This window comes from Ceratina calcarata, unplaced genomic scaffold (assembly GCF_001652005.2).
Source record: "Ceratina calcarata isolate Rehan_Ccalc_2016 unplaced genomic scaffold, ASM165200v1 scaffold340, whole genome shotgun sequence".
In the NCBI taxonomy this organism is placed as follows: Eukaryota; Metazoa; Arthropoda; class Insecta; order Hymenoptera; family Apidae; genus Ceratina; species Ceratina calcarata.
Window position 1 is genome coordinate 109,634 of NW_017156829.1, and position 12,964 is coordinate 122,597.

Sequence of the window (12,964 nt, forward strand, 5' to 3'; positions counted from 1 at the left end):
TAATAAACAACAAAAAAAAATTTTCGATTTTTCCGAGATTTTTCCAAGGGATACCCCTTCAATTTCTTCCAAATTTTCGTTTTTTGCAAATAACTCCCAAACCACTGGACTTACGGAAAAATTGTATAGGACCTTTCTTGTAGAGGACGACGAGATCTACAATTTCTGTGTAAAAAGTTTTCGCTAGCATCAATAGTTCACGAGTTATTTACGAAAAACGAAAAAACAGTTTTTTACAAATAACTCGTTAAATATTGACGCTAGCGAATAACTTTTATATGGAAATTGTAGATCTCGTCGTCCTCTACAAAAAAGGTCCTATGCAATTTCTTCGTATCTCTAATGGTTTAGGAGTTATTGAGGAAAAACGAAATTTTTTATCAAAAGTTCGCCATTTCGACGCTGGGTTGGTCGGATTTTGTCAACATCAATAAAATGCCATATAATCATATGTAACTCATTAAATATCGAAATTAGAAGAGAAATTCATAGAATTTTTCTGTTAGAAGACGCCCACAATTTCTATATAAAAAATTTTTCGCCGGCATCAATAATTAATTGGATATTTCCTCCTATACTTTAGCTGTAGCTATTTATTATTAGCATTGTTCTTCCGACGTCTGATTTCTTTTTAATTATAGGAAATGCATTTTTGTAAGGCACATAAACTTTTGGGATTGACTGTATAGCCAATACATCCTTAATTGCTTCAAAAGCGGTTGTCAATTATTATTAGTTAGGCAATATTTCCTTTTAATTAAACCCGTTGTCAATGTTAACAGAATGGGAACACGATTTTTACCGTCGAACCATTAACTGCCGATTGCGAAAGAACATTGAGTTAAACTAAAAATTCAATCAAGTTCTGTCGTTCGCGAAGCATGATCAAGGACGAGATTCTACTTTTTATAAAGAGACTCTCATTCGATTATTCTCATTAAATCGATCAAGGTAACAGAAAGACACAACGTTTAATCAAATCAATTAACGTGACTTTGAAGTGCAATTAAGGGAACTTCGTAATTTAAAGATTCTACCCAGAAAACAAGCGTCATTGTTCTCGTGGTGAGACAGCTGGTGTGTCGAAACGTTCCGAGCAATTCGTGAGAACATTTTTTAGTAATGACTAAATTGGACATTGGTAGGGAACAAAACAGTCTCCGAGGGATTAGAACCCCTAACAATAAGCGTAATTGTTTTACGCTGTTGGTCTTTACTCAACAAAACAGGGATTAAAGCCTCTAATAATTATTCTATGCCTCGATTTCTTCTTCACCTACCAGTTTCGTTCAACACGTTGTCTAATCCCGATTGCCTCAAATATTTAGACATCGCGTACAGTCCCTCCCTCCTCAACAACGTGCCTAAGCTCTCATGTGACAAGCTCCTCGTCGAGGGTAATTCAGTGACCGGTTGTAAGGTGGTCTCATCCTGATAAATTATATTTTCGTTACGCAACGTGGTCGAGGGCCTCGCGGTGGTCTTGTGCGTTTCGTCGGTGGGCCTGATGCTAAAGTGAACGTAGGAATTGCTCGTCTGGTGCGAGAAAGTCGTCGGTACGGACCCAGACGTTGTCGTAATGATCTCGTTCACCGGAGCCATGGTTGGGATGAAGTGACCCCTCGTTGCGCTTGGATGTTTCGTGCGATTGTTATCTTGATTGAAAGAGCTCGACTTCGGGGTAGTAGCCACGGAGTTGAACACGTGGCTGGTGACGCTCGATGCGGAGGACAAGTATTTGTCGGTAGTCGAGACGGAATTCGGAGAGATCGTGACGTGAGGATAATAATCCGTCGGTCTGCTATGAGAATCATACAATTTCTCTGAATACAATGCGTTCTACAAATTAAGAACTAAGAAACAGACTACAGATACGAGTTTATAAAAATAAAAATGCATTCAGTATGCGAAGATGTGTAAGATATTAAAATTCAAACCATAAATTTTAAGCTGATAGCCTATTTTATATAAAGCTAATTAATTCCTTCATTCGACTCACTTGTCATTGTATCTGGACGAAGCGGAGGTGGATCGAACGGTAGTCGGTCTGGCCGTCGTAGATCCAACGCCTCTGGCCGAAACCGCATTGGGATTTAAGCTAGACGGAAAATTCTGAAGCGAAGGCACAGTAGTGGAACTCGAACTTTTCGGAGGGAGTTTCAATTCTCCTTTCTTTATCTTCTCTACAATCGATTCTACATCTCCTCCCTCTTTCTCCGCGTTTCCCTTCACACCTTGCACCTTGTAACTTCCATCAGGCTGTTCCTCCAGGACCACGAACGTTACCTTCTTCGCAGGTAAACTCTGAATCGGTACTTTTCCAACTTCTTCCAATTTCCCATCGCTCTTCTGTCTAATAACTTCGAAATCAGCTCCAGGAGGCAATACTCCTTTGGTCAATTCTTCAAGAATAGCCTTTGGAGGTTTAATAGTAGTAGAAGTGGTCAGTGCTAACGTAGAAGTGGTCAGAGTTGACCCGTCAGTGGGTAAATTAGAAGTCAAACTACTAGACGAATCTATTAATTGAATCTTCTTCCCATTAGGCAATATAATGTCTCTTGTACTAATGTTCCTAACGTCGTCGTCAATGGACTGAGCTAGAGCTAATTTCAATTGTTTCAGTAATATATCTCTCTCTGATCCTAAGGAACTCGACCTAGCCTTAGTCGTTGTTACACTCTTCGAAGTAACCGGCTTCTCCGTTTGATATATCACTTTAATCTGAGGTTTCGGTTTACCCTGTTGAACGAATTCGTTCTCTTGCTCCTGAATCAGAGTCAGAAGATTATCCGGAATGCCTGAAGTTGCTCTTGTAGAGACAGGAGTTATTACAGGTGGTCTGCTAGTTGTTGTGGTCTTCGCGCTGGTCGTGGGTGGAATAGGTGTAGTGCTGGAGAACTTCTTCTGATGCGTGGCTATAGCCTTCAAAAATAATTCGGTTTCGGACGGGGTGATCTTCCTCGCCGTTGGCAAAGACACAAGAAGAGGAGAGACAGTGGTACTAACAGCAATTGTACTCGGTGAAGTGACAGGAATCGGCAAGGGAGTGGTAGATGTTAATTTTTGCAGTTGTTGCAGTCTCAAGTGTTCCTGCTGTCTCCTCAGTTCTTGCTGCTCTAGTAACAATTGCTGTCTTTGCTTTTGTAATAATTCTAATTCTCGTTGCTTCTGCAAATACTCTTGCAATTGCAGAGTTTGTCTGTCACTGAAAAGCGGCTGCGACAGATCTTGCTGAAGATTTTGAAACTGGCTGTTAGCATTCTGATACTGATTGTTATATTGAAACTGTTGCTGCTGCTTGGGTTGGTACTGAGTCTGGTAGTTTGGACTGCTGAGCTGCTGGGCTATCTTCTGCTGCTGTTCTTGCAGCAACTGTTGAACTTGCTGCTGCTGTTGCAAGAGTTGCTGTAATTGTTGCTGTTTCGCACGATCCACCTTGTACTTAGCCAGAGACGAGTAGGAGGCACTGTTCTGAGGCTTGGTTCCAGCTTCCAGGTTCGAAAACGAAGCTCTCTGCGCGTGGGATACATCTTGTGGTCGACGGTATCGTTGCTGATGCTGCTGAACGTCGCTTAAGATCTGTGCCTGTTGAGAGGCCGAGAGACGAGGTCGAGGATCATGACTCTAAACGAATTTACATTATCCTTGTATCTCTTGACTTGTTAAATAAATTCAAATTGTGGCTGAGTCTCGCTTAAAGCTGATCAGTTTCCAAAGTGATATTATTTAATAAACGTCAGATACATTGTCAAAATCTTATCAAGGCTTTTAGCAATTCAATTCTGTTGGTGTACAAATACTCCATAAATCGTACGTGTATGGAGCCGGCTGTTTCCCATGCGTTAGAACGAAGGAGGAAAACTGTTTACCATGTTAACACGTGTACGTACAGTTGAAACAATGAGCGCGGAAGTTTTCATTAAATTGCGAAAGAAATAATAATTCAGCCCAGTTATAGATTCTGTAATTATCGCGCCGGGAATCCGACGGTTGTACGATTTTCTAATTGGCATTGTTCAACGAAAGAAAAAGAGAGTACGATGTAATTAGGATCGCGGTAATTAACCGCGGCATTGTGCTCCCTTCTACGAGTTTTGTACCGAGGCTGTGAGACAATCCACTCCCGAGAAAGTGTATAATATAGGACCTCGTCGCGGTTTTCATTTCAGCGTAATAACTCGTTCGACGATCTCGAATTTGAAATTGAAATCTCTTACCGCCTAATTCCATCGCGAACCGACGGCAGTTTCCTCGGTTAAACAACTCGCGTTCCTTTACCTTTTTCTTTTTTTAATGCCCCTCGCTGTTATCGCATGATCCAGTGTTGAATGACGCACAAGTTCTCGTAGGACGATGATGCTTTTGTCTCTACGTACAAACGGTACTGGGATTGACAAGAAGTAACTGATGCTGGTGAGAACTTTTTTCATTGTTACCTTAGGCGTAACTAACGAGCGTATCACGTTTTTGTATCACACGTAAACCGGGAATCAAATTAACAATCAATCACGTAGAGTAACTCAATCCATCATGCAGCAGACCAGCGAATAAGAAGGTAGATAAGGTAAGAGTTAAATGGTTCGAGTTTTTGTTTCCTATAGGTGCAAGAACAAGTTTAACGAAACATGTCCATTAGGATGGGTAACTAACAATAGGAACAACTATAGCAGATTGCTATTAAAAGTACAAGATAAGAATTATATAATAGACTTTTATAGAAAATTGTTTAAACACTGAAATCGAAGTTAATTGGTGAGTTAGAAGTCGGAGCTTCCTTTAAGATTGCATCGATCGCATTCCTTGACGTAACGAGATCACGTGTAACGATTGCAGAGTCTTGTCCGCGGACCGGTGACCACGGATTTCCCACAGCTGATGTGAAAAACTCTAATCTGGGTGCGGCCTATCTCCCTAGTGCATGGACTCACGGTAGGACTATCTCGACAAATATTTGCCGCTCTCCTTCATCTTCTACTCAGTTAAATCAAAAGCAAATCCTTTCGAACGAACTAAGGAGAAGTCTATGGAAAACACAAACAGTATTTTTGAATTACTCAAAGAAAAAGTGTTTCCTTATTAGAATCGATCCAATTAATTCGATTCAATGAACACAAAGCCACGGATGGCTGGCTCCTGTTTTTTATCGCTCCGAGGAGACGCTCACTTTCCACTTGCATATAGATCCATAAGGAAATTCTTTTGCGTTACATCTCGGAACGAAGTGCCCGAGCAGATCCTCTACCCTTGTTACGCGTACGCGCAGTGGTTGCATAATTCCATGCGTGCGTTCACTTACAAGCATCCGAGTCCCGTTACATAACAGGTGCTCCTTCACTTTTACCAGGATTACACGTTCCTGGCATTCGAGGGATTTTTACCTCTCGCTTTCTTTCCGTTTCACAGAGAAGTTCTGACCCATTCTATGTGGTTCGCTGTTTTTTTTTGCTTCGGCCTTTCGGTTGTGAAATATCCCTTTTACTTCCCTTTCTTTTAGCGAGCAACAACCGCCGCTCGGACGCTCGAGAACGTTCGAAATTTATTCATAGTTACAAGTAGTACAACACATAGGAAACTGTGTCGATTTTAACAGTCTTCAGTATCTTTACATAATCGAAATGGCACATAGTATGCACAGTTTAATCGTTTTTAAAATCGCCAAACTGCTTTCTAAAGAGCTTATGCAATTTAGGATACTTCACTCTTCATTCCCAGAGCTGATATTATGACATTATCGTTCCCATCTCTATTTCAACCCATTCGCACCACGATTTACCAGCTCGTTATTACCGCAGTAATCATATGTACCAGTTTGTATTTGTATCAATTATACTATCAATCGTTATATGGAACGTTGCATCGAGTATCTTATTAAAACAATCATTATATAAATTATGAAACATTACTTATGGTCGATAGTACGTGATGCAAATGGGTTAACATTTCATTGCATGCGTATAAATTCTTGAATTTCTTTAGATAGATTGCGTTACCGTTTGGCCTGATTCAATACATAGCTGCCCGATTATAGAAATGATTCGTGATCGATGAAGCCGTATTTAGAGCGTTCGACATGCATAATTCAATAATCGTTCGAAGGAAAGTTCTCGCGTTTCTACGAGCAGTTTTTTTTCTTCCCCTCCGTTCACGAAATTTATAATCCGTGAATTATCGACTGTTCGGGAGGACATCAGGAAGTAGCGAGGCTCCGTTAAAGCGCAGAGAAAGTAGGTAATATTTTTAAAAGGGTATCTGTTCCTCTTCCCACGACTTTCCAAACTAGCTTCCTGATTAATTTCGAGTCCCACGTTTCGGGCTAATCTAAGCTCAAATGAATTTTTAACAGAACTTATAGATTAAGATAAGACTTAGAAAATAAAATTAACAAGGGACGATTATTTATACAGGATCATCTTTTATCTTTTTATGAACAGATAAGATTGATTTTATGAAAGATTACTATCAATAGTACATTATGTAATTAATAATGGACCGACTGACTATAAAAATGCGATTGAAACTTTCTCAGACAAAAACGGTGCAATTAGAAGGCGGAACTGTTGTCTTAAAAACGATTATGTACCATTAAGATTAACGCTGGATTGAAAGTGTCTTCGCTTTATCCCTCATTCTTTGTAGAAAGTATTCCGCCTGATAACTTTTACTTTCGATCCTGATCGTTCGATTTTAGTGAAAGGAAGACCCCGCGGCTAACGTAACCATTTAACTGGATTCCACGCATTGCACCCCGCGTCGTGAACATTTCTCACCGAGATTGTGAACAAGTTATACGAAATCCAGTAGTATGATCATGATAAATAGTCTGGCAAATTTTCGAATACATATATTAATAACATGAAATGGTATGCTTCGTTGGCTGACGAACTGACTTACTGACATAATTAAGTTAGCAACAAACGCCCAAAACCTGTCTTACATCCTAATCTCCTATCATCCCTATCGCTAATATTCCTGTTTTCATCATTGGATCTCGATTACTCATATCAAAGTTATAAGGACAAGCAAGCAGATTTTCGGAATACAAGCTATACCGGTTTAATAATTTCCTAAAGTTTCAAGTTAAGAATTGTTGCATTTGATTCCAAACCTGGAGTTCACCAGCTCATTAATTAGCAAACATCAAACCTGGAATTCGTAAAAGAATTCTAAGTCAGAGTGTAAAATATGGAATTAAGTTCTCAGCTTAATTAACGTTAAAGTACGAAAAACAAAACCACTGACATGTTTCAACGGTAGAACAATAAAGGGAGATGCTTTCACTATCACTCGAAACTAAGAATCGTTCTGTTCGAAGCGAGTTACGTGAAAACGGAAGCTCATGGAGCATCCCATTAAAACCCGCTTCCGCTTACGCAGGTATCGCGATTGCTCACAAGGTATAAAAAGAAGTGTAAGAGAAACCGTTTGACAATCGATGTTTCTTAGGAGAAACGGCGATGTTCTAAGTCTTATCTCGCCAGCCTTGTGAAAGTGTTGGCTGGCCGAATGACAGAAACCGATTTGGAATCCCGGTGAGATTTATTGATGCTGGGACAGTGACCCGAGTGCGAGAAAAGAATATAAACAGCAGATTTTATGTATCCACAGAAAATTCGAGTACAATCATAATCAAAAGCTGCTTGAGAACACGCAGAGTGAAAAATAGGAGTTTCTAAAAAATAAAACGAAATCCCTGCTCTTCTTTTCTCACTTTACATAAACATCCGCGGTCTAACAATAGGATATTAAAATTAGACGTCCTCCCCGAAGTTTCACACATTTGTATCTTCGTGCGAGTGTACAGTTAACCATGAACTCGTTCGTCACGCTTTTACCTCATTTAAATAGATAATAATTACAAATGTATTAGTTCGAATTAATTGAATCAGATAACGAATCCCACGATTCTGTCATTTCGTTATTTGTCAAACATGAGAAATCAAAATGAATAACTATTTCGTTTTATACGATTCGGTGATGGAAGAAGGCGTGAAACAGATTTTCTCTTGCATTGATCATCGGTGTAAACGCTATTCCTGGCTCGCAAGGTATTTCTCAGTCCTCGAGATAAGTCATTCAGAGCGTGTCGAGAATTAATGAAAACGCGTGTACCGAGTATTATTCTAATTATTGCTAAACATGCATAACTTAGACGTTAGTATAGAACACGTTTGATAATAAGCAATTGTATAGTTTCCATTTGGTTTTTAGGAATAATTAATGCTCATTAAAAAATACTCATTAAAAATGAGCACTTTTATGTAAAATTGGAAAGTTTTATTTATATTACGAGATGCCCTCGAATAAATCGAAGCGGAGCGTTTAAAGATTCCTTCCCGAGGACACGCGAAGTGAGATCAAAGCGAATATACGGGACAATAGGTGAAGGTGAAGGATGCTACACTCTCTGACTTTCTCCAGAAACCTTCCTGATTAACAGACTCTAACCAACAGCCAGCGTACAGTTAGATACGAGTTAGAATCAGTAACGACTGTTATACATCATAATAATAGAGCTGTTACTTATTGGTAATTGCAGAAGAAGAAAGAATTTTTCTATCCCTGATATACAGATATGTAGCAGACGATTTATAACATTTTTTTTGAACAGGAAGGATTGTGAGATAAAAAGAAGTAGTTTCACAGCAGTAAAATTGAAAGTGCGACTTCTGCATGACCCGGAGGCAAAAATTTCTCTCTGTGCAATAAGACGGAGGAAGAGCTACCTGCTCTTCCCGGTGAAACTTCCGTGCGTTATTGATCGGGAAGAAGAGGTGCAGTCGACAATTAATTATTCCGAAACGTATTACGTAGACACAGGGAAAAGTTTTTTTGCCAGTGACTGAATTATTGAAATATTCAAAAGCGAATACTTTATCAATTTACCACACGTTACTGAACTCCGTTTCCGAGGAATTAATTGTACCTTTCACTCTGAAATCGTCCAATTACATTCTGCTATGCATACGTAAGTGAATATTGCACAAAGTAGATGAAGCTATCGCGTAATACTTAATTATCAGATATAGCATTGGCCTTATGATGTGTATCACGCAATTTGCACTATTCCAGAAAATACCGTTTTAAACATTCAATTTTTACCATATAATTGCTGTGTGAATTCGATTTTACAGCATATAATTCTATGCGGTATTTGAATTGGAATCGAAGTAGGAAAATTGTGAAACGGGGATCATAGCGATAGAGGAAAGTAGTACCAAGATCCTCACCCACTAACAGAGTGACTTCTGACCCCTGTTTCTACCTTCACTCGCAAAATCTCTAATCGCTGTCCGATGTCGCATTTGCCTATTTTCAATGCCGATTCTATCAGCGTCCAGCTTTAATTGTGATTTCTCTCGAGGACGGGAAGAAGTTTGCACTTCGATGATGAAAATATTCATCAACTTTTCTATTAGACATGCTTTTCAGTGTTAAAGTAAAATGGTGAAAGTTTGAAAAATCCGCTATACTTATCTTTCTTTCATTCGAGAGATGAAAGTCTAAGCGATACATTTGATGAGATACTTTAAAACAATTATTTTATTCCGAAGCCAACGCGGGAGAAAATGCGATTTTAATTCACAAGAACGTTGCTTCGGTTCTCAAAATCAGCACGTAAATCCTTTTATAATTTAAAGCGTGGACGCAGAAAAATTTCTAAAGGTAGGAAAATCACAAGAAACGACCGATCTGTCAAGGAATGATTGAGGAACGGAATTTTTGCTTCATCGCGCTTTAATTAAGGTTACACGCGTTGAAAATCGCGTGAGTGAAATCGAAAAGGATGATCCGTACACACGAGACGAGTATGGGCAGAGAAGCGGCGCGTTAACAGAGCGAACACAATTAACAGCGTGAGTCCACGGCTTTTTTTCGCGAGTTTACCGCCTAACCAGTGAAACTTGAGCGTCGATTGTCGGGAAAGATACCGAGGAGGCTCGCACAGTTTACTATGGCCTGATTACGTCAGCGAGAGCAATTTCGTTGGATCTGCGTACATGCTAATTGCGAACAATAGTCGTATTTTCTTCTTGCGAAGCCAATAGTCCAGAAAAATGATGCTTATAAACCAGCTGAAATTGATTATTATCATTATTGTCTGGTTTCTAATTTTTGATAATCCAGTGAATACAGATAACAAGTGTTTCACTTTTATTTTAATAAATTTCACTTGCACCCTCTGCGACATTTTACTTATGATATCTCATTATCATCTTTTTTTGTCATTAACAAAATTCGATTCGATTGTCGTAAGAGATAATGGAAAGAGTTTCTCAACGTGAAGACAAGATCGTAAATTACTTTCCTCGACGCGATTGCGCGTACCGAGGAAATGCAGTCTGCCGGTCGCAGGAGATACATCAGCGATATCCCGATTCACGTTCGCACAGCAATTTCTGCTGGAATGATATTCAAATCTGTCCCGAGATACCTTTGTGTCTGAAGTAGTCTCCCGTACATTGTATTCCGATCGATATGGGACGTTTTATACACGATTGTGGAAAAGGGAACTTTGATTAATTGCACGTAACTTGTCCACAATGGAATGCCATTAAAAAGTCCGATCCAAACGCAATTTCGAATGAGCTGAATTGGAAACTCAATCATATTAGTTTCGATTTTTTTATGTTATAGATTGTAACTGATCGTATCTCTACTGTGAAACTATTTTTAATCCCAGCCACAATTGAATAGTAATAATGAAAAATTAAAACCAAGGTAGTTTTTACCTGTTGAAACTGAGATAAATCAGTTCCTGGGAGAATCGAATCAGTTTCAGCAGCCACGAAACCCTCTATCCTGAGGATCGTAGCGATCCATAGAAAGCACAAAACACCCCTCATCGCTCTATCTTCTTCCTCGCCGATTACCAATTACTACTCGATCTCAAAGCACTCGAGGTATCCTTTTCTAACTAAACTTCACTAAACATCGACACCCCACCAAGTCTCTCCCCGTTTTATCAATTAAACTGCACTATTTCAATGAACTATCGTCGACAAATTTGTAGAGTCAATTAAAAAGTGAAGAACTCTGGAGTGATGATTTACTCTCGAGAAGAAGAATGAGTCGAAAAGAAGAGGACCAGTTCACACGTTGAGGAGGACGAGTTCGGGACTGTTAGAGATCGGAAAACGTCTGGGAGTTTTACTTCCCAAGCAACGGAGAAGAGTTCCTTCGTAAGCCAAGTGGGAGACGAATGAACAGGTAGGACGGTGAACGTCGTTCGTGAACGAGCGAGAAATCGCTTCTCTTTCTTTCCTTATTGCTTGAACAAACGCTCGCGTACACGTTTTGCAACGTGTATTGTTTTATCCACCGTAAAGAAGTCTATCGACTTTAGGATTGAATAATTCGATCTTTGATAACAGTAAATAATACTGTAGATGATCGTGCATTTAGTAGAAGAAATTCTCATAACAGTAAACAGGAAACTTAAGAAGCTGGTAACATTAACCGCTTGATCTTAATAAACGTATAACGAGACAACTGGTATCGTCGAAAAACAAACCGGAACTTTATCAAGAGAAATGGAAAACGTGAGGGGTGTTACATGCATGGCTTTTTTACTGCGAGAGAAGGTTACTTAACGCGGATAAAATGAATGGAAACGGTCGAATGAGCATCAAGTTATTCCAGTTCCGCTCGTACACGTTCCGGCGAGCGCGCAATAATGCATCCTACCGTTTTACAAACACTTCCGATAATAAATTGATTTTACCTAACTCATGTCCAAGACAAATCTCTTTTACGCAAAATCATTTTCATATTCAACTCCCACCGAAATCTAATCGTGCCTGGGTTTCGCAAGAACGAATGATGCGAAGGATTCCAGACTTGCAAGAGTTATTTTAGACATAATTTGCGTTAAACAATACAATTTACCTACCTACTAAGTCTTCTAGTGTCTTCTCGATTCTCTTTGCGGGGGTAATTGTCTATATAATCTTCTGACCACTTTTCTGTCGTGTCACAATTGCAATATTATCTTGTTGCACCGTGAAAAAATTCACAAACAAGGACAAGTATCAAAATACTTGACAAAAGAAGTGTGCACTTTCGACTGAATTTGCGGCTCGACACTGACACCGAGGCTACGAATTCTCACGATCGCGCGTGTAATAACGCGAAATACGAATGTCGTATACATACACTCTTATAAATATAAAATTATCTCCTCGTGAATTCTCCATTTATTAATCATTATTCATGTTCGAAAAGAACAAGAACTTAGTTGTTTGAGTAAAATCGCTACTTACTAAGATTGACGCAGAATTCACGAGACGAAAGGGACGCAGGTTAGAATTGATATTTTGCTGATAGTACTCACAGATTCTCGCCGAAAATTGCTGACAAGTGTCCGCCATACTTCCTTCTAACAGATTCTCGGCACTTTAATCACTGAAACACTGTTTAATTGCAATAAAAGTCGAAATTTAATTCTTGCACGCGAAGAAACAACATGCCAACGGACTACGCGGATCGCGCGGATTGCACTGGACTATACGCGAACGTGATTGGTTGGAAGATTGCCGCTACATTTGAACGACATTACTATGCTAATTTTATTAAAGGAACATAAAACATGACTTACATTATATCCAGGTCCAAAATTTTTCAGATTTTGAAAACAATGTTGCTGCAGGATTGCCACAAATGAATTTCTGAAAGTACAGATGGTATTTCTATAATTCCTTTACGTTATAATTGTGATTACGATTATGATCTTCTTTACGATTAATTTATATATTATATTTTCCCAATAATATCGATATAACAATTACATAAAAATCGTGAAAAACTTTACTGTAACATTACTACAATGTTGCATTGCAATGTGTAAATGTACTGTTGTTGGAATGTTGCAGCAACATTGTACGACAATTGCGATGTAACAATGTTGAAGATTAGTGATGGGCACTATCGATAATTTAAAGTATCGACTACCTAGGGAATAATCGCA

The 12,964-nt window shown here is 39.1% G+C and overlaps 1 protein-coding gene across 3 annotated transcripts in view; it reads right to left on the reverse strand.

Moving 5' to 3' along the window:
* The window catches only part of LOC108625080 (ras guanine nucleotide exchange factor R), a 16,979-nt gene extending 4,222 nt beyond the window's left edge, over window positions 1–12,757 (reverse strand). The window contains exons 1-3 of one of the 3 annotated variants that reach the window (XM_026813602.1): window positions 10,731–11,715; window positions 2,000–3,624; window positions 1,281–1,801 (exon numbers count right to left, since the gene is read on the reverse strand). In XM_026813602.1, coding sequence (XP_026669403.1) covers window positions 1,281–1,801; window positions 2,000–3,624; window positions 10,731–10,844 — 2,260 coding nt within the window. In that variant the 5' untranslated portion in view covers window positions 10,845–11,715. Of the gene's footprint in view, window positions 1–1,280; window positions 1,802–1,999; window positions 3,625–10,730 lie in introns of all 3 variants that reach the window. The other 2 variants (XM_026813603.1, XM_018024803.2) reach the window with 2 other exon arrangements.
* Between the last annotated feature and the right edge of the window lie 207 nt (window positions 12,758–12,964).